Genomic DNA, 25,368 nt, shown 5'->3' with positions numbered 1-25,368 from the left:
CTGGTATGGCAGCAGGTTACCAATAGCCTGAGCAACAGGAAATGGTTCCAAAGGTCTGGCTTAAAAAAATCCCGAAAGAAGCATGTAAAACTCTAGCGACGCCACTTAACTTTACTAACCTAAATAAAATTGTTATCTGTGCTTACCAATTTTAAAATAAAATACAATACCTGCCTCTGGTGTTTTCAGCAATAACCTGTTCTCGCCTTGGTTGGTACTGCTTCTCTCATATATTGTAGTGGGAATTGTTATATTTTTCTTTGCAAAAAATACACTTTGGCCCGTGCTTTTCGGTCAACAGTGAAGCCGAGGCACTCGCTACTGGCCCTGAAGAAAGCTGCCCACAGAGATCTCGTGATCTCTGGCGAGAAGTTTGCCTTTCTCAACGGGGATTCCCAGTGAAGGGCTGCAGTGATGTCAACAAACTGTCTAAGCAACCAATCACATTAACGAATTCCCACAAGCAGCAAACGAGGAAATGAAAAGCTGCATTTATCCCCACTTTTTAAAAATGGTAGAGAGCTAACTAAAGATTGGGACTTACACATGGAGATGAGGTAGAAGCTGAAATATCAAAAACAAACTTTAAAGTTTGTTTTTAAATTGTAATTTTTTCATAATAGAAATTTGACACTCCACAAATATAAAAATTAGTTTTTCAGGGCTATAACATTTGTTTAACAGTCACTACACTGTTAAAACCCCAGTTACACCTATTCCAACAAGGCTTAACATTTAATGGGGTATTTAACAGCGATATTAGCGCGGAAAAGCCCAAGTTTTCATCAGTTCCACTGATTTCACTGATTGCCGGCTATTGGGTTGGGGTGGGGGGAGGGTGCCACAGTGCAGCCAGTGTCAGAGCAGTGAATGACTGACCGCAACTTCAGGATTTCCATGTTTAGATGCGCAAGCACTAAATCCTGAAGTTGTGGTCAGTTTCAGAGGGGTAATGACGACTAACGCTGACAGTTCACCGTCATTACCCACCGCAAAATCTGGGCCTTTGTGTTAATTGGAATTGTGCTTGGTGTCAGTCGTAAGTGCAGTTAGCTATAGAATGTAAACATCGTAAGGTTTTAACTATTGACTGCTGACTACTGTCACTTGTTCTTCAGTGCCTGTGCAAGTTGGCACCAAAAAACAACAGTGACTACACTCCAAGTAATTCATTGGCAGTGAAGCGGTTTCGAACCTATTTGAGGATACGAAAGGCACTAGAACAATGCAAGTTCGTTCTTATGATTTTGCCGTTAATCAAAAATAACTATCAGATCATACTTTAGAGGCTTTTGGTATGTTTAAGTCTGGGAATGCTGTTGAGTCTTGACTAGAGAATTGAACTCGATGGGTTTACTGGGAATTGCATCACTCATGTGCAACACTACATTGTGAAGGTCTAAGAAGCACTGTCACTTATCAAATTGCAAGATACGTGTTCTTAAAAAAAAAAAAAAAAAAAAAGAATTTTAACCTTTTGTGAAGTTATTCTATCTTTTTCATAGTATTTTCAGTTTACTTGCTGTATCTTTCTGGTTCTGTTTATTATTCAACCTGTAAATAAATCCAACTATTGGTTTCAGTCTGAGCGGTGAGCTGATAGTGTGCAATTTACTGGTTTTCATGTGATCTTTGATGCGCTGAATACTGTAATTCTGTAGTAATTGTTAATCCTATAAATTCTATCTCTTGCACCTCATTTATAAGGGTGCAGCTTTCATTTGCTTACAGAAATTGCCGCCTTAGCTGTCAACGCAAGGCACAAGTGTTGGGAGAAAGCCTGACCAGTTACAGCATGCTATTCCAGGCATCCTTATCTGCATAGACTGGCTTTGATAGTGGCCGATGCTGGCCTGTTTACATCAACTCTCTAGCTGGATTTTCTCAGCCATTGGTTATCTCAGTTGGCTCTCCGGTTCCATCCTGCAAATAATGACTGGACTTCAGCTTACGACCTTACCTGGCGATCACCAGAGCAATGTCCTGAAAGGGATTGTTGTATGTCAACTATGCCCACAGCTAATAGTAATAATGAATGCATCTACAGTAGGATGGGAGCACTCTCCAACTTGGAGATAGCGTAGAGGCCAAATTAATCTCAACCCGGTCCTCCAGTTCAGTGTAGTTACACTAACCCTGTAATAATTCCAATTTCATATTCAAAGAAATATGATGGTGGTCCATTCCGTCAATAAACAACCAGAGACCCACACGTGATCCCTGTGACTGGGTGTGGTCTGTCTAAGCAAAGGAGTGATGCTCCAAAATAAGCACCTAATAGGAGTACTGTAGATAGCTTGACAGCTCATGCCCTCGGTTGCCTCACCACCCAACTCCACAAGTGCAGAATTTATCTGGCGGTAATGCATTGGATACTCCAGTTCTGAGAATCCCTGGAGATTGGTTTATTCATGTTGCTGGCAAGCAACCAACTCCCACAATTTTGTTCCTGGATATCGGCCAACTTGGAGGCTGGGCAGTTTCTTAACACAAAAGCTTCCCTATGTTCGTCTTCTGTTTCCCCTGATTCTGCTAGCAATTCAAAAGGTTTGTGTAGGCAGAGTGTAAGTCATCTTGATGGCCCTGTATGGGCTGCACAAGCCTTGCTTTGTTTTTGTCCTAGGAGCAGATGCTGTTCTATTACCTTCAGTAGAGATAGCTCCCAACTGAGACTTAATCTGAATGCAGAAACATTCCATCCAATGGTTTGGATATTATAAGTTATCAGTTCCTACAATAGGGGTTCCCAACACCACCTTAATTAGTGCAGAGCATCCAACATCTACACATGTAATACAAAAGGGAATAATTTTATTTAGTGGTACTTTTTTAAAAGAGTCTATTAACCCCACTACTCTCAATGTTTCTCATTTGATTTTAGTTGGTTTATAACCTAGTTTTATTCAAGTACATGTTGCAGCCATTTTAGTTTTTCATGATGCTTTATTACAGAATCACAATTGGTGAGGGGCAGGGCCAGCTGAAGATTATGACCAGACAGGCCTTCATTGATCTCAAACTGAGATTGTAAACTGGTATTAAATAAATAATGTTTTCTTCCATTTGCTCTTATGTAAATTTGTAATTTCAAGCTTCTTTCATGGAGAACTTGCTTTATTGACAGCCTTACATTTAGGCCTGTATGACAGCCTTACATTTAGGCCTGTAAATTCAGTGAACTGCAGCCTCTCACTATGGATAAATACGACTTTTTTTGGCATTCTGAGTGGTCATGAGAGTCATCCAGAATTCTTGCAAGAGATTATTGTCCCATTGATTTGTCCACTGCCCAGTCAAAATTTGAATGTCTATTTTGTTTGCTTGCAGAACCTAAGTGTTTGTTAAACATAGAAAACAGATTTGTAGGTTGTGACGCTGTTTGTTTCCTATGGTGCAAAAACCCAAGGTAAATAAATGACCACACAGCGGATAGACAAGTGGACGGTCGAGTACAAATCAACTGAGATAGATATAATTTTGTTAGGTAAAGGTATTAAGGGATATGGAGTTGAGGTACAGATCAACCATGATCTCATTGAATGGCAGGTCAGGCTCGAGGGGCTGAATGGCCAACTCTTGTTCTTATGTTCCTATTTTACATTGGTACCATTTTGCAGGTAGGAACCCAGAGGGCAGGCTGAAGGGCAGAAACATATCCTCTCATCTTTCCCAAAATCATTTGATTATATAGACATATACTGTTCTTTGTTCACTGCATTTGCCTCAATTGATGCAGTATGATTAATAGGGTGGAATTTTCCTCTTTATTGTGCCTGGGGAACATTTAGTTCCCAGGTGCAGCAACGTGGGACAAGGGATGGAGACCCATTAAGCTCAGTCTCCATCCTCACTGTTCCACGCCAAAATTTCCTGAAATCCCAGTCTGATGTCTGTGGACCTGCACCAGCAGTCGGTGCAGGCCCAGCCCTAGAATAGAAAGGCGGCAGGAGGAGGTATTCTTGGCCTCTCACCTCACTGCTCTTCGGCGGACTATGAGAGCCTCAGGGGGGCGGGGGGTCATCTTAAGAAACATGTTGCAGCTTACACCAGATCTGCATGGACCGGAGGGACAGCAGGGTTCCTGGGCACAGCCTGAAGATTGAAGAGCCCAGGATAATCATATCCATTTCTTTCCACCTACCTCTCCCCTCTTCCCCAAAGACAATTCTTGGACCTTGGCTGCTACTCTCCAAATCATCCAGGACAAGAAACTTGGATGCTTGAATGTAAAAAAAAAAGTAAATACAGTGAAATCTGTAAATTACGGGCACCTAAGGGGCTTGCATCAGCTGTCTTTTTTTTGCAGGGTTATGAAATGTACTGTAAAAATTGTCCCAACGATCTTGAAGAAGCAGCTGAGATTATGATCTGCATCTAATCAACTGCAACACTGCTAACAACTTAAGTTTGGAAGCAAATATAACAACAAAACTGATGTGCCAAATACAGTACTTGTATAGTAACGGCACTCTGATGACAAACAACGTATGGTTTGGGGCCGGGGTGTGTGCGCATCTTCTGCCATGTGTTGTCAACACGGTTGCTTTTGGAAGCCGGGACAATGGCTGCAGGGGTGATTCAAATGCCGAAACCTGCATGGACAAAAAAGACATCTTAATCTTCAGACTCGGAAGACTGTATGTACTTTGAACATTTTAAAGTGTGACATCAGGCTGTGTCCCTTGTTTTAAATTGTAAAAGGGCTTGGTGCATTGAATGCTGTCTGTAATTTTTGTAATTTGCGAGTGTCTGGTTTTAGGATGCCCCTGGCATATTTTACAGTGCAAGTTATTCAGGTCTCTCAATAACTGTCTGTATACAGTTTTCAGTATCGCTGAACTCACTGTGTTTTAAAACATGAACGATAATAAGAATATTTTTGACTAATGACTTTAGTATTCTGTGACTGCTTATTACAGTCGTATTCTGTTACTGCTATAATTTGCAACAAATATTAGGGGCAGAAGTTATGATTTAAGTGCATTTTTTACAGCCAAGCATAGTGACCTTTAATACTGAAACCTCCTTAAACTGTTCAAGATCATGGAAACTGAGATGTTCATTGATTTCAGTTAATGCCAATTCAATTATGACATGCCCTATGAATAAATTGATTGCAACATTGCTAAGGGATTCTGCCTCCTTCCTTTCGCTATGTGATATAATTTAAATGAATTTTCATGGCAAATGGAAGTTTTGATGGCAGTGTTACGCGTATTGTAAATGAAATAGCCTTTGAAGTAACTAATAGGCTTCTTCCATCAGCAGTTTCTCTGATGGTAGAAATTGATCTTCCGACCAAGCTGCTGAGAAATCTATACGTGCACACTCTGTCTATAGGGACACATCCCATTTACCAAAGTCCAGAGAACTTCAATGTAGGTTGGCAGAGACGAGGCTTAGGGACCCCCAAATCTGAGCAGGGATACTTCTGAAGTTTGCAGCTTATCAGTACAGTGCACTGTTAAGTGCCCCACTGCATTCTGAACTGGGACCACCCTACCCTTGGGGCATTGGCTTCAAATGTTATCTAGAGCTGAGTGGAAAGAGTGTCAACCTTAGTGACAGATCGACCTCTCCATGTTCCATTAGTGAGCCAGACTGGCTGGTCAATCATCAACAGTGCCCTGCAGGCTGCCTAGTTTAGATATTGGATTACTCAGTCTGTCATAGAAGAGTGACTTAGTTCTGAACTTACATTGATGGGCATGTCATCTTGGAGCCACTTCTCCCTCACAAAGACCCACTTTAGCAATCTCCCCCACCCCCTGGGATATAGGACAGTTGTTTTCTAAAATTAAAATAAGCGTACATATAAAATTTGTAACGGTTCTGCAGAGCAACACCGATGTGCCATTTAATTCTCAACAGTCAAATCATGGAGTGCTCAATCTCAAATCAAACATCTACTAAAATTTAGAATTTTACCCATTTTATTTTGCTTTAACAAGTGAAAAGGCCATTTGTTGCTGGTGATGGAATAGGTCAAATGTTATTACATGGGAATTTATATATTTTTAAACTGGCGTTTCGCTGTTTGAATGTCACGATTCTGTCCGTTTTTTTCATGAACATTTCAATATGTGGTAAACAGCACTTGTCCACTTTGTGCACCACAGAAGATTTCATTTTATGAGATTGCCATAATGATGTAGTTCGTGCTGCTTGACTGCTTTTCCTTTGATGCAGATCACTGGAGTGTTGCAAAAAGCTGTTTTCAAATTGAGTCTTGATTTAATCAGCAACAATTATCAATATTCAGTTATTTAGCTTCAAAATGTAAAAATGTACAATATAGGCGAGTGTTGTATCTATGCTTTAATGCGTTCAATCAAGCATGTAGATACGTCAAATTAAATCAGAGTCAGGCAGACAGGCTTCTAACTCTGATCTTTACTTTATTGGTAAAATGGCTGACTGCTGCTTTCCCGGGTAATTCCCATAATGCAATGCACATTACATTACCGTATTGACTGGTGTCAAACTCGCAATCAATACACGACATCCCCCTTTTCCTTGGAAACAAACTTGCAGTTTACAAACAGTTGCTTACAATAACATTGCATAACTTATTTGATTTATAAACTTTTTACAAACTTGTGTCTTACCACACAACTAAATAATTCCCAGGTTTAAACATTTACCATCACCCATGCAGTTCTCGCACAGTTTATGTTGTGACATAATCAGACAGTCTTTGGGGTTTTCTTCTAACCCTTTGAGGTCTGGCTGTGTTGGATATGTCTGACATGTTGGTGTCAGTAGGTATTGCCTGTGTCACAGTGGTATGTGTGTCAGGGTCTACTATACTGTCCTCAATCCCTTGTGTTTCCTCCTGCTCATGGAGTGTCTCCTTTGGTCCATTGGTTCTGTATTTCTTCACAAACGTAATGTTTCTCGAGTAGCGTGCTCCGTCTGGAGATTCCACTACTACTTGACTCCATGTTTTACTCAAAACTTTGTGCGGTGTGACATTAAAAGGAGTGGTGAACTTGTCCACTTTGTCCTGCCATACCAGCACCGTGTCGCCAACTTCCACCTCTGAGTATTGTGTTCATCTGTGTACAGTTTGGACTTGCCTTTTTGTTCTGCGCCCCGGTCACGTACTTCCATGTCTGCGCGCGACTCTGTGATGTCTGGCAGCTTTCCTCTCATTTTCCATTTAAAGAGCAGCTCTGCCGGGCTCTTTCCTGTCGTGGCATGGTCAATGCTCCTGTACGCAGTCACACATTTTCTAAGTTCACGTTTCCAATCTAGTCCTTCTGACTGAGCAATTCTGATTCTCTTCATCAGCGATGCATTCTGGTGCTCGACTTCTCCGTTAGCCTGAGCCCATTTTGATGTTTTCAGGTGTTTGATCCCGTTGTTTTCACAGTATTCTTTGAATAATTCAGATCGGAATTGGGGACCATTATCAGATTTGCAGGTGATTGGCAAACCATGACAGCTGAATTGACTCTAAACTATCAATAACCTTCTCTGTTGTTGTGGAGGTCATGATGTCGTATTCATAGTAGCGACTATAATAATCAACTACCACAAGAATGGAGTGGTTGGATGGCAAGGGTCCCAGTAAGTCTATAGCTACATCGTGCCAGGGGCCCTCCGGTAATGGTGTTGGTCTCAACGGTTCAGGTGGGTTGGGTCTGGCTACTATCTGACAGCAGTGGCACGCTTTACAGTGTTTTTCAGCTGCCTTGTCCATGCCAGGCCACCAAACCTTGGTTCTGAGATGTTGCTTTGTTCCAACTATTCCCAAGTGTCCTTCATGAGCTAACACCAGGGCTCGTGCGTGTAACACTGTGGGTAGCACGATGCGTGTTCCCCGAAGAACTAGGTACCCCACTACGCACAGCTCGTTTGCAATTGCTGCATAAGCTTTACAGTTCTCAAAATGTCCGTTTGTGATTGCCTTCCGTACCTCAATCAGCTCTGGGTCGGTAGCAGAGCTTCCTCCACCTCTCTAGTAGTGAGTGCTTTTGGTGTCGCACTGACAGCTACAAATCTCACATATTCATCTGAGCCATGAGAATGTCTCTCCTGTTTTGCTGTCTACCCCAGCAATCGTGACAGTGGGTCTGCAATGTTTTGCTTGCCTGGAATGTGTATCACTTTAAAATCGTACGGCTGTAATCTAAGTACCCATCTCTCTCTACGGGCACAGGGTTTAGCGTGTGGGCCATATATCACTTGTAATGGCTTATGGTCAGTTACCAAGTTAAATTTTCGGCCATACACCTATGGATGCAGCCTCTCACAAGCCCATACAAGAGCTAAGGCCTCTTTCTCTGTTTGAGAGTATTTCCCCTCTCAGTCTGTTAAACTACGACTTGCATAGCATATTGGCACCTCTTGTCCCTGTTGATTCTGAACTAGTACTGCGCCTAACCCTACAGGACTGGCATCTGCTATCACCTTGGTTGGTGCGTCCTTATCAAAATATGCTAAAGTGCCGGCTCTGGCCAACTCTTCCTTGAGTGCACTGAATGACTGCCTCTGTTGTGATCCAAATTTAAATGGAGTGTCTTTTCTCGTCTGGCGTCGCAGTGGCTCTGATAGCGTTGCAAACTGCGGGATGAATCTGCTACTGTACCCAACGAGACCCAAGAAACTCCTCACCTCTGTATAGGGTTGCAAAGGGGTGGAAAGTTTCTGGTAAATTTCCGGAAATTTTCCACGGGAAGTTTAGCTTGGGAATTTTGGGAATTTTGCCCAAAAAAGCACATGCTAGCATAATGTTTTTTTGTATTTTTTTTCCACAGGTCCTCTCTTAAAATTACTAACAGAGATGGAATCTTAATTATTAAGGAATTTCTTAATCAATATATGTTTATCTTCTTACTTGGCTTGTTTTAATAATTACAAGTTTTGTGTGTGACTGTGAACAAATGTGTCCTGATTGGTTGGATGAGCGATTAGCTCCCTCTATTTGTAATATTTGCATATCGAATTGTGATCGGCCTGCAGGCATCTGTAAGACTGCTATAGTTTTTTTAAGATCCAGGTTAGGGGTCCTGAGGGAAGTCATTTTGTTTTCTGCTGATGTTGTGAAGATGCAGTAAGTAAATCAGACTTTATACCAAATAAACCAGTTACTTGTTGAACTCTGTTGTCCTTCAATTTAAAATATACAAAATAATACACTATTGGTGATGTAGCGTCGTGTGTGCACAGGTCATGCTTCCATCACATGGAGCATCAGCAAAAATGTACTCACCCTGTTGCAATCGTGCTGATCGACCGCAGTTCGACACAGAGATGAATGCCCTTTATTTCTCTGCATAGAACAATGCCACGTTTACCGTCGGATGTGTGGAAGCATTTTACCCCAGGCATTAAAGATGGAAAGACTGTGTACATGTGCAAACACTGTAGAAAGCCATATGTAAAGAATGCCACAAAGATGCAGCAGCATTTACCCAAATGCAACAACTTCACTCATATTACGTCTATTGGGTGCGCAGCTCATGGGCTTAACCTGCTCCTCAAGGACATCATGGGTTTGAGAACCATGGAAGCACTGTACAAGAGAGCCAAGCAAGTTGTTAAGCATGTCAGGGGAAAACAGGTAGTTGCAGCAACCTACAACTCCAAGCAAATGACAAAGAACAAGAACACCACACTGAAGCTGCCCAACAACACTAGATGGGGTGGTGTCATAATGTACAACAGCCTTCTGGAGGGTAAGGAGTCGCTGCAAGAAATGGCAATATCCCAGTCTGGGGATATGGAAACCACCATCAAGAAAATACTGCTGGATGATGTGTTTTGGGAGAGAGTGGTTAGCAGCCTTAAACTACTCTCACCAGTAGCATCTGCAATTGCTCAGATTGAAGGAGATGATGCTGTCTTGTCAGATGTTCTCGGGCTTTTTGCTGATTTAAAAGAACAAATCAGCATTGCCCTACCCACATCCCTGCTGCTCAAAGCAGAGGAGAAGGCAATTGTTCAATTCATACAGACGCGTCAAGAATTTTGTGTCAAGCCGATTCATGCTGCAGCATACATGCTGGACCCAAAGCATATTGGGAGACCAATACTTTCTGGAGAACAGATCAACAGCGCTTAGTGTGATTTCTACCCTCTCTCACGATCTCAATCTGGATGTGGGCAAAGTTCTGGGAAGTCTGGCAAAGTTCTCTACCAAGCAAGGTCTTTGGAATGGGGATGGGATATGGGAATCATGCAAGCATATCAGTGCACATACCTGGTGGAAGGGACTTTATGCATCTGAGGCCCTGTCGCCTATTGCATCGGTGATACTCCAAATCCCACCTTCATCAGCGGCCTCTGAACGAAACTGGTCACTTTTTGGGAATACGCATACAAAGGTGCGCAACAGGCTGACTAACGAGAGAGTGGAGAAACTGGTGGCTATCCGGGCGAACCTACAACTTATTGAGCCAGATACAGAAGTGTCCACCACACAGCTAGACACTGACACAGAGGAGGAAATGGACACGTCAGAGCCAGAGTCAGAGAATCAGGAGGAGCAATGAGGAGTAGAAGACTCAGAAGACTCATGAGTAGAAGACTCAAGGGGACAAAATAAGGACAAATTACAGGCTAAATAAGCTGACGCTCTTTTTATTTTATTTTAGGTGGGTCTTTTTTGTGGGGGTTCAATAAAGTTCAAAATTATAACCTAAATAAAGTTTTGAAAGCCTGTTTTTATTTGTATGGAACAGTATGTCTATTTTGACGACAAAGATAATATAAGGGTCACAGACAAAAACCATCAGTGTGCCAAAAAACTCTAAATTCCCGAAAATTCCCATGGAAAGTTTCCTCTTTTAAAAATTCCCAGAATTTTGCAACCCTACCTCTGTAGCATTCTCTGGTTCCCAAGCTTCTGCCACCGCTCGCACTCTCTCTGCTGTTGGTCCGATGCCCTTTTCAGACAACAGGATTCCCATGAAAATCAATCGGTCCATGTTGAATTGGCACTTCTCTGAGTTTAGTGTCAGTCCACTTTCCATTAGTCTGGTCATGCTAGCGTGCAGGCGTCTGCCGTGCGTTTCCTGGTCGTGTGCATGCACGATAATGTCGTCTGAGATGTTTTCAACACCCTCTATTCCAGCTAAGGCATTAGCTATCTCGTGCTGATATTGCTCACTAGCTGAAGATACACCAAATATCAGCCTCTTGTACCTGTATACTCCGTTATGTACTGCAAACGTTGTGATTTCTCATGACTCGGGTCAGTTCTAGCTGGTGATAACCCCATTTCAGGTCTAGCTTACTAAACACAGTCGAGCCGTTCATACCTTGGAGTATCTCATCAACGGTGGGGATTGGATATCGTTCCCTCACTATTGCCTGGTTTGCTCGTCTCATGTCTAGGCATAACCTTACATCCTTATCCGCTTTTGGTACAATAACCACAGGATTTACCCATGGGGTGGGATCAGTTTCAGGTTCGATAATGTCCATGTCCCTCAATTGTTTTATTTTGGCCTCTACCGCCCCCCTTAAGTTGAATGGTATACGCCTGAGTGGCTGGGCCACAGGCTTCACTTGTGGGTCGATATACAAACTGATCTGTTTTGTGTTCAGCCTTCCTACTCCCTGGAACACCTTTGGATACCATTGTTCTAGTAGCTGTCTTGCATCTACCACAGCTGAGACATCTGTGCCTATTTTTAAAACTCCCAGTTTCATGGCTGTCTCCCTTCCTAGCAACGGCTCTCCATGGCCTCTAACCACAATGAACTCCGCCTGCTCAGTTCTCTTACCTATTGTAATCCCACATGTGAATACACCTTTAACTGTCAGTGGTCGGCTAGAAGCATAAGAGAATAACTTTCTCTCTGTCTTAGGGACATGTGACTGACACTTAATGTGTTCTGACTTTAATCCTTCTCATGTATTCTCATCTATCACATTATTAGTTGCACCCGATTAACATTCTCAGGTATGAGAGCGGAATTGATTAGAGTGGACTGGGAAAATAGATTAAAGGGTAAGACGGTACATGATCAGTGGTGTACATTTAAGGAGTTATTTTACAACTTCCAAAAAATATATATTCCACTGAGGAAAAAAGGGTGTAAAAGAAAAGATAGCCATCCGTGGCTAAGTAAAGTAATTAAGGATAGTATCCGACTAAAAACAAGGGCATATAAGGTAGCCAAATCTAGTGGGAGGATGGAAGATTGGGAAGTCTTTAAAAGACAGCAAAAAATAACAAAAAGATTGATTAAGAAAGGGAAGATAGATTATGAAAGTAAATTAGCAAAAAATATAAAAACAGACAGTAAAAGTTTCTATAGTTACGTAAAAAGAAAAAGGGTGGCTAAAGTAAATGTTGGTCCCTTAGAGGATGAGACCGGGAAATTAATGGTGGGAAACATGGAGATGGCAAAAACACTGAACAATTATTTTGTATCAGTCTTTACAGTAGAGGACACTAAGAATATCCCAACACTGTACAAACAGGGGGCTCTAGGGGGGGAGGAACTAAATACGATTAAAATCACTAAGGAAGTGGTACTTGGTAAAATAATGGGACTCAAGGCGGATAAATCCCCTGGGCCTGATGGCTTGCATCCTCGGGTCTTGAGGGAAGTAGCAGTAGGGATTGTGGATGCATTGGTAATTTTCCAAAACTCACTGGACTCAGCAAAGGTCCCGGCAGATTGTAAAACTGCTAATGTAACACCCTTATTTAAAAAGGGTAGTAGGCAGAAGGCTGGAAACTATAGACCAGTTAGCCTAACATCTGTGGTTGGTAAAATGTTAGAGTCCATTATTAAGGAGACAGTAATGGGACATTTGGATAAACATAATTTAATAGGACAAACTCAGCATAGTTTCATGAAGGGGAAGTCATGTTTGACAAATTTGCTGGAGTTTTTTGAGGAAGTAACATACAGGGTGGATAAAGGGGAACCAGTGGACGTAGTGTATTTAGACTTCCAAAAGGCATTTGACAAGGTGCCACACAAGATTATTGCTCAAGATAAAAAATCACGGGATTGGGGGTAATATTCTGGCGTGGGTGGAGGATTGGCTATCTAATAGAAAGCAGAGAGTTGGGATAAATGGTTCGTTCTCAGATTGGCAACCAGTAACTAGTGGTGTTCCGCAGGGGTCAGTGCTGGGTCCCCAACTCTTTACAATCTATATTAACGATTTGGAGGAGGGGACCGAGTGTAACATATCAAAGTTTGCAGATGATACTAAGATGGGAGGGAAAGTAGTGAGTGAGGAGGACATAAAAAACCTGCAAAGTGACATAGACAGGCTAAGTAAGTGGGCAGAGATTTGGCAGATGGAATACAATACTGGAAAGTGTGAGGTTATGCACTTTGGCAGGAAAAATCGTAGAGCAAGTTATTATCTTAATGGCAAGAAACTGGAAAGTACTGTAGTACAAAGGGATCTGGGGGTCCTGATGCACGAAACTCAAAGTTAGTATGCAGGTGCAGCAAGTGATCAAGAAGGCCAATGGAATGTTGGCTTTTATTGCTAGGGGGATGGAATATAAAAACAGGGAGGTATTGCTGCAGTTGTACAAGGTATTGGTGAGACCGCACCTGGAATACTGCATACAGTTTTGGTGTCCGTACTTAAGAAAAGACATACTTGCTCTCGAGTCAGTACAAAGAAGGTTCACTCGGTTAATCCCGGGGATGAGGGGGTGGTCATATGAGGAGAGGTTGAGTAGATTGGGACTCTACTCATTGGAGTTCAGAAGAATGAGAGGCGATCTTATTGAAACATATAAGATTGTGAAGGGGCTTGATCGGGTGGATGCGGTGAGGATGTTCCCAATGATGGGTGAAACTAGAACTAGGGGGCATAATCTTAAAATAAGGGGCTGCTCATTCAAAACTGAGATGAGCAACTTCTTCACTTAGAGGGTGGTAGGTTTGTGGAATTTGCTGCCCCAGAAAGCTGTGGAAGCTACATCATTAAATAAATTTAAAACAGAAATAGATAGTTTCCTAGAAGTAAAGGGAATTAAGGGTTACGGGGAGCGGGCAGGAAATTGGACATGAGTCTAGGTCCGGAATGGTCATGGCCCTGTGGGTAGTGGAGTGGGCCCAGGTGCCGTGTAGCCTGGTTCTGCTCCTACTGTGTTCTAATTCTGTGTTAGATTTCAGGAGATGGTTTTATTCCTGTTTCTGGCTGGGGTGGAGATTGCCTTTACAGAATAATAATAATAATTCAACTTTATTGTCATTGCACAAGTACATGAACAACGAAATGTGATCTTGCCAGCTCCCATGACTGGGAGAAGCAAAGCTGCTGCGTCGGTGCGCGCCGCCATTCCATTTCCACCATTCCTCCTGTCTGACAATCTTCAGCCCAACGCCCGGGCCTGCTCACCAGCCGCTCCTCCTTCCGTGACCTTCTCACCAACCGCCCCTCCTCGGGGCTCCTTCCGTGACCTTCTGCACCTGGTCTTCCCTGGTGGTCACCCCTCCAGGTACTAACCAGGCCTGGCTCTGCTTAGCTTCCAAGCCTTGCCAGTGACCCTGTACTGTAGAAAATATAGGGACAGAGTGACCTCCTGGAAGAATTTCGATCGCCTAGATGGGTCGGAGAGGAATTTCCCAGATTTTTTTCTCCCAAATTGGCCATTGGGTCTTTATCTGGTTTTTCGCCTCTCCCGGGAGATGACATGGGTTCGGGTGGATGCACAGTGATAGAAGATTTGAGGTTAGGATCAGATCAGCCATGATCTTATTGAATGGTGGAGCAGGCTCGAGGGGCCGATTGGCCTACTCCTCCTATTTCTTATGTTCTTATGTTTACTCCCCCCCTCCCCCCCCCCCCCCCCCCCACACACAAAAGGTAAGTGTCTCTGTCACGTTATTTCCAGTAATAGCAAATGCACAGTTATTTTGTTCCTCTACATTGTTCACACTGTGTTTCTTTGTACCCTTTGTGCGGCATACTTTGGAGAAATTATCCTTTCCCTTGCACTTATGACATGTTTGTCCGCGTGCTGGGCATTTCGGATCTGTGTGTCCACATCTGTAACATTTCCTTTCGTTCCTATCGACATTTCCCTTTGGTTTCTCTGTCGAGCTTTTCGCATTATACCCTCTTTTCTGTGTAACACGACGAACAGTATCTGTCTCCGCCTTCTCTGTACATGACATGGCTGACATCTGCTCCTCGACGTTTTCACATTGCGAGGCCAATTGTAACGTGCGGGCGAGCGTTTGACCATGCCCTTCCTCTAGCAACTTCCTCCGCACATAGGCTGACATGCACCTACTCAGGATAGCGTCTCTTATTTGATTATCCGCATCCCCCTCAAAAGCACTGTCTTTAGCAGCCTGCCGCAAGCGAGTAGCAAATTGTTGCACAGTCTCACCTGCCTTCTGGGACAACTTATGCAAAGTCTGTCTAGCAAATGCTGCGTTGACCTGGGGCACGAGGTAGTGATTCAAAGCACTAACCGCCGCCGTGTAGTCTGCTGGCTCTCCTGTGTCCGGTAGAGTCGAAAAGATATCCTGGACATCTGGTCCTGCTAGGTGTAGAAGTAGAGCTCTTCTCCTCCGCTTTGTGGCAGCTGTAGAGGTATCGTCGATAATGAGTCCTTTGCCGTCGGTATAAAGCTCAAAAGGCGTTAACCACCTCGTCCATCTTGGACCCAACGTGGCTGGCTCGGCGAAGCAAGCAAAATTTTGAATGCCGGTCTTCTCCATCCTAGCTATCTAAAACTTGGGCAACTACCTTTTTAAAAAGATTCTGTCCGTTATCCTCGTCGCCAATGTTGTATCTATGCTTTAATGCGTTCAATCAAGCATGTAGATACGTCCAATTAAATCGGAGTCAGGCAGACAGGCTTCTGACTGTGATCTTTGCTTTATTGGTAAAATGGCTGACTGCTGCTTTCCCGGGTAATTCCCATAATGCAATGCACATTACATTACCGTATTAACTGGTGTCAAACTCGCAATCAATACACGACAGTGAGCTTTCTAATTTCAGAGTGAAACCTGATAATTACCCTCGAAGAATGAATTGCAATATTAGAGTTTAATCTGGATGTCACCATTGGCATACTGCAGTCTTGAGTATGATGCGCAGTCAGTTTTCTGATTTGGTGCAAGGAGCACTTCATTTGCTCTCACTACTGATGAGTATCATCAATGTAGAGCCCACCTTCAATCACCAGTGACACGCACAGGTAACTAAATGATGTTCCATGGGAGAGGGGGTGTTTATGATGCAGTAAGTGATGCGGGTCAAGTCCTTGCAGTATCCTACTTTTTGAAGACATGTTGTAGACATTTATTATTTGAAGTATTTTTTAATTTTTCTTCCTGAACTCTGTTGCTGATTAAATCCAAAGTTTCTTGATTATGAGCATTCTGTTTTAGGCATATGTTTGCAAACAGCTGATTTCACCAAAGTTTTATGACTTGAGTTCGGGGGCGGGGGCGGAGAATTAAAAATCAGAGGCCTACTTAAAGGCTTTGGCCATTGTCTGCTTCAGAGTTTATTTTGCTTTTGCCTTCTGCTGTTTGATGGGTGCATTTGCTTATATTGAATGCAGCATGTTAGTTGCCTATGAATTTAGTCATAAATTGGAAACATTTCAATTTCAACTTTCTTCAGAGAAGAAACTGCAGTTTAACATTTCCTTCCCTTGGGTGCTATCCATTCGCTATGTCATGCTGAGTTTGCATTCAAATTTATTAAGCCATTTAAGTATTTCTACTGCATGTTATAGCAACCAATTATTACTATTTAATATCTGCAATATAAGTCAAATACAGTACTCTAAATAAGAGAATTAAAAGCACTTGATTTGAATTTAAATGTGGCAAAAAATATGGCTAGTTTTATTTTGTAAAAACCCTTGTTTTAACTTATTCTAGTTCATCAAATGAGTGAGCAGAGACGTGCACTGGAATTATTCAATTGCTACCACGAAATATAATATGCTTTTGAATAGAGCAGTTGACCACCTTTATTTCAACATCCGTGCCGAGTGCCTGATTCCAGCTGAGCTGAGTTGTCTCAGCAGTGGAAGTCCACATTGCCAAATTATTAATAAATGATGTAATAAAATTCAGACTAAATAGAACTGTTTGTTTTTTTGCGAATTATTATGTAAATCTATGACTTTGCAACCTGGAAAAGTTCTCACATGAGGCTTTGATATTTTTTCACAATAAAGAGCAGTATTGTTTGCCTTGGAGAAAAGGCCCCAATCTAGTTTGTTTAAACTTAAAATTTCCATTCCACAATAGAAAGGACAATTGGGACAGCTGTATAATGGGCTATCGCTTGGTTTTACACTGTTGGCAAAAGTTAAAATTGCCCCCCAAATGTTAGAAATCTGGAAAAAAAAAAAAAAAAAATAGAAAATGCTGGAATTACACAGCATGTTGATCCGCATCTGTAAGGAGACCAGATCTTTTCTTTTTACAGATGCTGACTAAGTTGTGTATTTTCAGTTTTTACTTTAGGTTGAATCAGTATTTGGTTTATCCCATATTTTCCACTGCAGACTTCACCCTGGTAAATGTTTTGTCCTTTTTACTGTTCTCACTTCTGAATAAAACAGTGAGGCATGTTCACGACTAACGTGGAGCACCTGTTTTAAAGGAGCTGGGGAATACTTGAAATTCATGGAATAGCCTGCTCTGAAAACTCTGCTCAAGTACACTATATTGGCTACTATGGAAAGTTTCCACTGCAGCGGATGCTTTGTCTGTTGTAGTAAGGACATGCAATGCGAGTTTCAAAGATTTCGTGGACTTTTCATTCAGTGATTTCTACCACAGGGTGCAGTCAGTGACATCACATGGCATTTTGCATTTCAAGCATAGTAACGTATTTCTTGTTGTGCAATCAAGGTAACGTGCCCACCTTTAAGCTGAACAAGTGGGGCTGATTTTGCAGCTACAATTAGTAACTATCGATGTGCTGTAAAATAGAATTATTTTTTCCAGTTCTGAGTGCGCAACTGGATCCAGATTTCTATTAATGTGTTAGTCTGTTTGTCGTTTTCTAACTAAATAGAGTTCAACTGTATATCTAGCAGATTCTAATCTGAATTTCTTCTTGTAGTAAAACGCTGTAAATGTGCAGAGAGCAGTGGGGTGAACCAACCAAGTTGTTTTGGGAGAGAGGACAGGGATATAGCTGATTGAGCAGCTTCCATTGGTGAAGTGGGGAACAAATACTAATCCAGAGTCAGATGGTGGTGCAGCCAGGAAATGTATTGTGGGGGAAGATTGCTTAAATGGGGTGGATCTCGCTATTGAGCAGTTTGAAAATTGAGAAGGATTTGAAATCAATTCGGTGGTGCACAGGGATCCATCGAAGCCTGGACAGGAAGGGGTGATGGGTGTACGGACATTATGCAGGAGCAGTGGAATTCTGGATTAGCTGTAGTTTATGATGATTTGAAGCGGAGAGGATGGTTAGGATTGCATTGGTGATGCTGGACCTCAAAGTGACGAAGGCATGGATTAAGGTTTCAGTCGCAGGAGCAGATAAGTTGGAGCATAATTGGGAAACTATCATCCTGTCAGTCTGGGATGAATTCAAACCTAGGGAGGGGCAAATCTCAGTGGTGAAAGGGCAATGTGCTAACCCACTGTGCCATCTCCTTAATGATTATTTAACTTTACACTATTGGCAGGCAGCACTAACTGATGTTTGTTCAGTCCCAGAAGTGAAGTAAGGAGAGTGCAGTTTACTAGATATTCATAGTTTAACATGGCGGATACAGTGAGAGAATTTTAAAAAGGCTATTTTAATCTGCTTAAATTAATTTTTCAAATATTTTTCCTACAGTTTTAAATTGAACTCAGCTTTCCAACACCAAGCTAATAGCAAATATGACGTCTTGTAGGTTATTCACACACACAAGGAAAGTTTCCACTCGACGAGCTCATTAAAAGTTTAAGAATTAACTTTTTTCAAAAGGACTCATTGTTTATAGCTTTAAATTTATTCATTTCATCTTCTGCCTTCCAGGAAGCGGTTTCTGCACTCCAAACTGTCACCCACAAGGTAGGAAACCTTCAAATGTGGACATTAACAAAATGCCAATCTGGCAGTAAAACTCCTGACCCATTTTATCAGTTGCAACTTCATTCTCTCTCAAATGAATAGTATAGTTATTTACCGGTGCCTGCTCAGAGATATATATTTTGATATATATAACTTGGCTCCTGCAGTCTTTTTTGATGTGCAGTATTCATTTACTAATCTAATTACCATACTTTGCCATTTTGACCCTATCCCGTTCAAACATGATCAGTCATTCCATATTAAGTTGTGAAAATTCTTAAGTGGTTTTGAGTTAATAGTATAACTGTATCAACAAAATCAAAAGAAAGTTATCGCATTTAACTTTGAGACTTAGTACTGGTTTAAGTTAGGGCTTCTATTAAAATTGGTGCTGTTTTAGTGTCAAAGTTTATTAAACTTTTGGTATTGTTTAAAATGTTAGAGAATTGTTACTGAAAGTGCTTGCATAGCATATCTAATTTATTTAGCATTTGTACTGTTTAAGGAGAAGGAAAAATATAATTATGTGAGAATACTTCAATTACCACAGTTTGGCAATCTTTTTAATGAACTGTTGAACAAATAGAATTTTCTGACAATTTTAACATTCCTAAACACTAGTCTTCTATCTTTCAAGTGTAAAATTTTTGAACTTCCTGAATAATTCTGTTTTCAATCTGTTAGGTTTTTTCATGTAGGTTTGTGTTGAAATTGAAAAAACATAATTTGAAACAAAAAGATAAAAAATCTTTATTTTTTCTGTGTTGATCCAGCATATAATAGCTATCTAGGTATGATTACAAGAATACAATCTCATCTTGTAAATCACAAGAGCAAATCTCAATCAGTTTGTTTCCAATGATATAATTGCGATTATGGAGACATGGCTGCCGGGTGACCAAGGCTGGGAGCTGAATATCCAAGGATATTCGATATTTAGGAAGGACAGGTGAAAAGGAAAAGGAGGTGGGGTGGCCTTGTTAGTAAAGGATGAAATCAGAGCAATAGTGAGAAAGGATATTGGCTCAGAAAATCAAGATGTAGAATCAGTCTGGGTGGAGCTAAGAAGCACCAAGGGGCAGAAAACATTGGTGGGAGTTGGCTATAGGCCTCCAAACAGTAGTGGTAATGTAGGGGATGGCATCAAACAGGAAATTAGAGATGCATGTAACAAGGGTACTACAGTAATCATGGGTGACTTTAATCTACATACAGACTGGCCAAACCAAATTAGTAATAATACTGTGGAGGATGAATTCCTGGAGTGTGTACGAGATGGTTTTTTTAAACCAGTACAAAAGGAGCCAACTAGGGAACAGGCTATCCTAGATTGGGTATTGTGCAATGAGAAGGGGTTAATTAATAATCTTCTTGTGCGGGGTCCTTTAGGGAATAGTGACCATAACATGATAGAATTCTTCATTAAAATGGAAAGTGACAAAGTCCAATCCGAATCTAGGGTCCTAAACCTAAACAAAGGAAACTACGATGGTATGAGGAGTGAGTTGGCTATGATAGATTGGGGAGCTTCATTAAAAGGCATGATGGTGGATAGGCAATGGCTAACATTTAAGGAACGAATGCATGAATTGCAACAGTTATACATTCCTTTCTAGTGCAAAAACACAAAAGGAAAAGCGGCCCAACCACGGCTAACAAAAGAAATTAAGGATTGTATTAGATCCAAAGAGGAGTCATATAAAGTTACCAGAAAAAGTAGTAAGCCTGAGGATTGGGAGCAGTTTAGAGTTCAGCAAAAAAGAACCAAGAGATTGATTAAGAGGGGAAAAATAGAGCACGAGAGTAAACTTGCAAGGAACATAAAAGTGGACGGTAAAAGCTTTTACAAGTATGTAAAAAGAAAAAGATTAGTGAAGACAAATGTAGGTCCCTTACAGTCAGAGACGGGAGAATTTATAATGGGAAACAAGGAAATGGCAGCGCAATTAAACAAATACTTTGGTTCTGTCTTCATGGAAAGAGGACACAAATAAATTCCCAGAAATGCTAGGGAACCAAGGGTCTAGTGAGAAGGAGGAATTAAAGGAAATTAGTACTAGTTAAAAAAAAATAATGCTGGAGAAATGAATGGGGACTGAAAGCTGATAAATCCCCAGGACCTGATAATCTGCATCCCAGAGTACTAAAAGAGGTAGCCATGGAAGTAGTGGATGCATTGGTTGTCATCTTCCAAAATTCTATAGATTATGGAACAGTTCCTGCAGATTGGAGGGTGGCAAATGTAACCCCATTATTTAAAAAAGAGGGAGAGCGAAAACCGGGAACTACAGACCGGTTAGTCTAACATCAGTAGTAGGGAAAATGCTAGAGTCTATTATAAAGGATGTGATAACAGGACAGTTGGAAAATATCAACGGGATTAGACAAAGTCAACATGGATTTATGAAAGGGAAATCGTGTTTGACAAACCTACTGGAGTTTTTTGAGGATGTAACTGGTAGAATAGATAACGGAGAACCAGTGGATGTGGTGTATTTGGATTTTCAGAAGGACTTTGATAAAGTCCCACATAAGAGGTTAGTGTGCAAAATTAAAGCACATGGGATTGGGGGTAATATACTGGCATGGATTGAAAATTGGTTAACAGACAGGAAACAGAGAGTAGGAATAAATGGGTCTATTTTTGGAGTGGGAGGCGGTGACTAGTGGGGTACCGCAGGGATCAGTGCTTGGGCCCCAGCTATTCACAATGTATATCAATGATTTGAATGAGGGAACCAAATGTAATATTTCCAAGTTTGCTGACGACACGAAACTAGGTGGGATTGTGAGGAGGATGCAAAGAGGCTTCAAGGCGATTTAGACAAGGTGAGTGAGTGGGCAAATACATGGCAGATGCAGTATAACATGGATAAATGTGAAGTTATTCACTTTGGTAGGAAAAACAGAAAGGTAGAGTATTATTTAAATGGTGCTAGATTGGGCAATGTTGATGTACAAAGGGACCTGGGAAAACAAACATGCAGGTGCAGCAAGCAGTTTGGAAGGCAAATGGTGTGTTGGCCTTCATTGCGAGAGGCTTTGAGTACAGGAGCAAGGATGTCTTACTACAGTTGTTCAGGGCTTGGTGAGACCACACCTGGAGTACTGTGTGCAGTTTTGGTGGTCTTACCTAAGAAAGGATATACTTGCCATAGAGGGAGTGCAGCGAAGGTTCACCAGACTGATTCCTGGGATGGCAGGACTGTCGTATGAGGAGAGATTGGGTCGACTAGGCCTGTATTCACTAGAGTTTAGAAGAATGAGAGGGGATCTCATTGAACCGTATAAAATTCTGACAGGGCTAGACAGACTGGATGCAGGGAGGATGTTTCCCCTGGCTGGCGGGGGGGGGGGGGGGGTTAGACCGAGGGGTCACAGTCTCAGGATACGGGGTAGGACATCTAGGAATGAGATGAGAAATTTCTTCACTCAGAGGGTGGTGAACCTGTGGAATTCTCGACCACAGAAGGCTGTGGAGGCCAAGTCACTGAATATATTTAAGAAGGAGATGGATAGATTTCTAGACACAAAAGGCATCAAGGGGTATGGGGAGAGAGCGGGAATATGGTATTGAGATAGAGGATCGTATTGAATGGTGGAGCAGGCTCGAAGGGCTGAATGGCCTACTCCTGCTCCTGTTTTTCTGTTTCTATGAGCCCAGGAATTAGATTATTTTGTTGCAGTCAGTCCCATCCACTTTTATCCATGTCTGTGTGGGTGTGCACCTGCACCCCTCAAAAGTTACAATTGTGTAATCTTTACAAGTTTATCTGAATTGAATCGCCAGTGGATTACTGGGAGCTAACATTGCGCTTTATTTTTCTAGATTGTAGCATCATCAAAATTCGATGATGAATGAAAACTAGCAATTTGTGGGAGCTTCCTTGGGTGATCGAAGAATTAGATACCAGAGATACCTTGGGATATTTGTACGTAACAATGATCAACTAGATCATTGCAGGAGGAAAATGTAACTTTTAAAAAAGAAAACACCTGCCGCTCAATTCTAAATAACTACATGATAATTCTTAGAATTCCTAATCTGGAGCCGTCTTTTGTCTCCACTAGTCCTATCACCATCTCGTCTCGTTTTGAATACCTCTTAATGTCTCTTCACTTCTCTTTTGTTCTCTCCCAGCCTGGCCTCTTAATCTATTTCATTTCCTGTGCTTCTTTAGTCTTGACAAAGGGTTCACCTGAAACGTCGACTCTATTTTCTCTCCACGGATGTTGCCTGGTCTGCTGAGTTTTTCCAGCATTTTCTGTTGTTATTTTTGATAATTCTTAGAGTTGGTCGCATCCAGTGACTCCAGTGGGACCCACATTCTTCATTTGTTTTTTTCCACAACAAAATCGGAAATGCTCAGTTTGTACCGATAAGCAAATGGGAATTTCATTTGGGGCTGAACTCTAAAAGTTATTGTGAGCAACTTGAACATATTTTAAAATTCAGGATGGATGTATATTGTAGGTTGAAAGTCTGTGTGTTGGCTAGTTTATCCTTAAAAATTCTAGCCCGAGCATTTACAATTAAAGCCAATTACAATGAAACTTATAAATTATGGACACCTCAAGGTTGTGCCAGTACATTGAAGCTTCCAAAGGCAAGTCTGAGAACAGATTGAGAACATTTGGGAGTGAAACAGCAGTTTTCTGGTTGAGTAGTGAGTCTGCAGGAAGACTGACTGATAAATGGGACTCACAGGCCTGCTCATCTCGCGATAGAACAACAGAGACCAGGGACAGCCATCCATCTGCACTCCCCAAAGCTCCTCAAAGAAGTGGATCCAGCATCAGCACCTGAGGGAAAGAAGACAATGGTAGTCTCGGGGATAGGAGCTTCCAGCAGCAGCTGAAAGAGTGTATGGAGGCAGGGCTAGGGCTAGGGCAGGAAAGGGCATCCCCTCTCGCTGTTCACATGCAGTTTCCTTGATTTGGAAGGCTGGTGAGGTCAGTGCATGCATGTCAGAGTGAGGCGGCAGCAGGTTTTGTGGAAGAAATGGCTTTTGTTGAATGGGGAGTTCTTTATCCAGCACCCATAGTGGCAGTGAAACTGTGCAAGCATTCAGTGCCAGAGATAGGGTGGTTTCTCTGCCGCTGTGGATGCTGGGTAAAGAACTCCTCATCCCACAAAAGCCATTTTTTTCCACAAAACCCACTGCTGCCCCGCGCTGACATGCATATTCCATGTTGTAAGTTGTAAAAGAGTGTAGTGCGTTGAAGGCTGTCCATAGTTCGTAATTTGCAAGTGTCCGTGGTTTCAGAGTGCCTCTTGTATATTTTACCATGCAAGTTATTTGGATTTCTCTTAGTGTCCATTTTTTGGGAGTGTGTATTTATACAGGTTTCACTGTATGCCTTAAGACAACTTCGCTTCTGTCACAGTATAATATATTTATCTTTGATTTCTGGAAATTAATGGCATCCCTTTTTCATTTCAAAAGGGATCAGTAGTGCTGGTGAGAGTTTTTACAAAAGTACGTGAGTAATTGCAACAGTGTTGTAAAACGGTTTTAAATGCAGCATTGAAGACCTACGAACAGTTTCCTCTTCCGGTGTATTTATTCAGGAATAGTTCAGTTAAAGGTTCTCATAACTCATTCCAATGACAGTGGACAGCTGGAGGGTTAGATTTCAGTGATGAGCTTGTCCATTGGGAAATGTACCTATTCAACCTCAATTACATAGGGAGAATTATGGCACAAAGATTATACTCGAGAATTATAGGAGTTTAGCATTTCTGGAAGGTGTTGCCTGTTATCTGTTACCTGATGTACTTGTGTCACTGAGGCTTAGAGAGTGTATCAAGAATCTTAATGCCGTAATACATGTTTTTTTGTGAATTGTTAGTCTGTCATGCTGTCGGAACTATTATAGTCTTAGTTAGAACACTGCAATAGACATTTGAAGTTGCAAGCTTTTCTGTATGTTTGTGGGATGAGATAAAAGCAACATCAAATGTTATGAAGTTGATCGTAATGTTTGCATCAAGTTCCAAAGCAATTGCTTGTTTTGCTTAATAAGCATATGCAAATACACAATTGCTGCATCATCTGCAAAAATATATTTTACAATTTTTAATGGCAATTACAAATTAAAGTTCAGTGGAAATAGTCTGAGCTGTAGAATTTTCTTGAATACCACTTTACAGAAATATGTAGGCGGTATTCACATAGCTATGTGGATGTACTGAATGAAGAATTGGGGCATGTATTGTAGGAACTCCTGTATCCAGCTCATTTGTTCAAGACCGTGGGAAATGCATACTATTGATGCCACTGTCAGGAACTGGAAAAATATCAGTGTGACATATGGGAGACAACAAAGTGGGAGATGCCAAAGTAATTGACGAAAATGCTTTGTATCCCGACA

The 25,368-nt window shown here is 41.6% G+C and overlaps 1 protein-coding gene across 2 annotated transcripts in view; it reads left to right on the top strand.

Annotated features, from left to right (window-relative positions):
- Nucleotides 1–25,368, top strand: part of LOC147105660 (ankyrin repeat and sterile alpha motif domain-containing protein 1B-like) — a 307,039-nt gene that overhangs the window by 118,916 nt on the left and 162,755 nt on the right. Inside the window, exon 2 of one of the 2 annotated variants that reach the window (XM_086010208.1) lies at nucleotides 18,958–18,993. The exons of the other annotated variant lie outside the window; for it this stretch is intronic. Coding sequence (XP_085866334.1) covers nucleotides 18,958–18,993 — 36 coding nt within the window. The remainder of the gene's footprint in view (nucleotides 1–18,957; nucleotides 18,994–25,368) is intronic. 2 annotated transcript variants of the gene reach the window in all.

Source organism: Somniosus microcephalus, chromosome 17 (assembly GCF_052327205.1).
Source record: "Somniosus microcephalus isolate GS21.2 chromosome 17, FLI_Smic_1.0, whole genome shotgun sequence".
Taxonomy (NCBI): Eukaryota; Metazoa; Chordata; class Chondrichthyes; order Squaliformes; family Somniosidae; genus Somniosus; species Somniosus microcephalus.
The sequence above is the reverse complement of the archived record's forward strand: the minus strand, read 5'-3'. Positions and strand labels throughout refer to the sequence as shown.